The 2,385-nt window shown below is 31.9% G+C and overlaps 1 protein-coding gene across 1 annotated transcript in view; it reads left to right on the forward strand.

Moving 5' to 3' along the window:
• Positions 1–2,385, forward strand: part of KIF14 (kinesin family member 14) — a 56,695-nt gene that overhangs the window by 35,711 nt on the left and 18,599 nt on the right. Inside the window, exons 20-21 of the mRNA XM_024130613.2 lie at positions 180–273; positions 797–929. Coding sequence (XP_023986381.1) covers positions 180–273; positions 797–929 — 227 coding nt within the window. The remainder of the gene's footprint in view (positions 1–179; positions 274–796; positions 930–2,385) is intronic.

Raw genomic sequence — 2,385 nt, forward strand, 5'->3', positions numbered from 1 at the left:
ACGTGGGATCCTCCCGGACCGGGGCACGAACCCGTGTCCCCTGCATCGGCAGGCGGACTCTCAACCACTGCGCCACCAGGGAAGCCCTGAAGTCAGTTGTTTTTCAGGAAATGTTGTGCCTGGTGGTGTGTTAGCGCTCACATACGTGTTCTGAATCTTCTCCGTGTGCTCTCTGCTAGTTCAGCCCAGTTGGAGCTCCATGAAACTCTCCGTGATGATTCAGGAAGCCAATACCATCAGCAACAAGTTAAAAAAGAATTATGTTTTCGGCAGGTGAGTGATTATCTTATTTGTAAAGTAATTCGTTGTTTTAAACTAGTCACGCTTCACGCTTCATGTGATTTTTTTCTGTTTTAGTTTCTCTAAGGACAGGGTATCCTACATGCGTGTCCAGGAGCAAGCGGGTGTCATAATCCCCAGGGGTACTTCCAGATTCCCCTCTCAGAGCTCTCTCTGGAGTGAGAAAGGCTTTCAGCAATTAACATACTCGTATATTTTATAAACAGAGTAATTTTAGATGTTTTAGGAATTCACTAATTTTCTTTTGAGTTGAGAATTTATAAGTATTCCACATTTTAAAAGGAATATACAATATTAGAACTTTTAAGAAATTATTATATAAGAAGTTATTTTAATATAGTATATACTAGACATGATTATTAGTATAACAAAAATACTTAACTATGGAGAGATTTAATCAGTGGTCTGAATTTTTATGGGAGTCATTCTGATTCGGAAAACTCTAGGTTATGTATGTTTTAGGAGAAGCATTTTTTTTCTTTGGTTTTTCTTTCAGACATGTTGTATCAGACAAAGGAAGTAGTTCTGACGCTTGTATTCAGGTTCGTAACCTGCAACTAGGGGTCTCAACTGTCTGGAGTCTGGAGAAGTTTGAGTCTAAGCTTGCGGCAATGAAAGAACTTTACGAGGTTTGGAATATTATTAAAATCTCTATAAACTTTTTGAAATTAAAATATTATATGTAAAAACTTACAGAATTCTGCCACATTATAGCCTCAATGCTTGAATTGTGTAATGGAAAAATGAAAATAAACGAAATAGTTAACTCAATCTAGAAAAGAATAAACCTAAACCAAAGGAGAGTAAATGAAGGAATCATTAAAAATAAAAGTAATAATTGACAAATGAGAATTAATAAACTCAGGCTTTGGCTCTTTGAAAAGATGAACATGTGATTTTAGGAATGGACATAGCATTTAAATAAAGAGCTCAAGCATTTTAAAATTATACTACATTTTTATGTAAATAAGCTTAATAAGTAAGCTAATAAGCTTAATAATTTTCTAGAAAGTAAAGATTTTTCTAGAAAAAGAGAAATTATGAAAGTTGATTTAATAGGTGACTAACAAGCAATAAATTGAAAAGTTTGTCAATGAACTAGCCTGAAAAAAAATTGGTAAAAAAAAAAAGATGCTGATCCCAGTCCATTTCATAGGTAAGCACTTTTGAACCTCCAAAGAACAGACAAATCCTGTTACATTTAAACTATCCTGGAACGTAGCAAAGAATAGAAAGTGTCACAGTTAGGATGCTAGAATAACTGATTACAATCAAAAGAAACAAAACCCACAAAAACTGAAAAGATGATTCAAAAGAGAATTACAAACCAATCTTAATATGAACACAGCTATAAAAATTCTGAAAGAAATGTTAGTAAGTCAAACCCAAGGTTGTATTTAGAGAATACTTATACCATGATTAAGTAGGGTTAATTCCAGGAATGGAATGCAAGGTATATTCACAACAGAAAATACAGAAAGGCTGAAGGGAATCATACAGAAGCACTGACAGTGTTTACCTCTAAATGATGGGTTTGCAAGTGGTTAAAATTTTTTTCTTTGTGTTTATATGTATTAATAATTTCCAGATTTTCTACAATGAATGTGAATTGCTTGTGTAATTAGAAAAACAAAAAACTGTATGAGGTCATTTGATAATTCTTGCCTTGACATGTACATTAAAATCTGATGGGTGAGTTACCTCACATTCCTACTTTCAACCGTTTGTTGCAATATTCTTTACTTATTTTTCCATTTAGTTATACTATTCCTGAATCAATCTCTATATTTATTTTGCTAGCACTTTAATTGGGATTGCTTTAAATATTTAAATTAAAATATAGATTATTATCATGATCAATATATTCAACCAGGAAGTGATTGAATCTTTTTTTATTAGAAATAATTCATAATAATTTATTCCACAGTTAATATTGACCAGATATTGCTTTAAGCATTTTATAGTTATTGGTTAATGTATTCATTTCCAAAAATACTGATTCATTAAATTAATATTTTGTGTCAAAGCTAATTCAAATTTGTCTTTGTTTTTTGTTTTTGTTTTTTTTTTTTAACCATCTTTACT

The sequence above is a fragment of the Physeter macrocephalus genome, chromosome 4 (genome assembly GCF_002837175.3).
Source record: "Physeter macrocephalus isolate SW-GA chromosome 4, ASM283717v5, whole genome shotgun sequence".
Classification (NCBI taxonomy): domain Eukaryota; kingdom Metazoa; phylum Chordata; class Mammalia; order Artiodactyla; family Physeteridae; genus Physeter; species Physeter macrocephalus.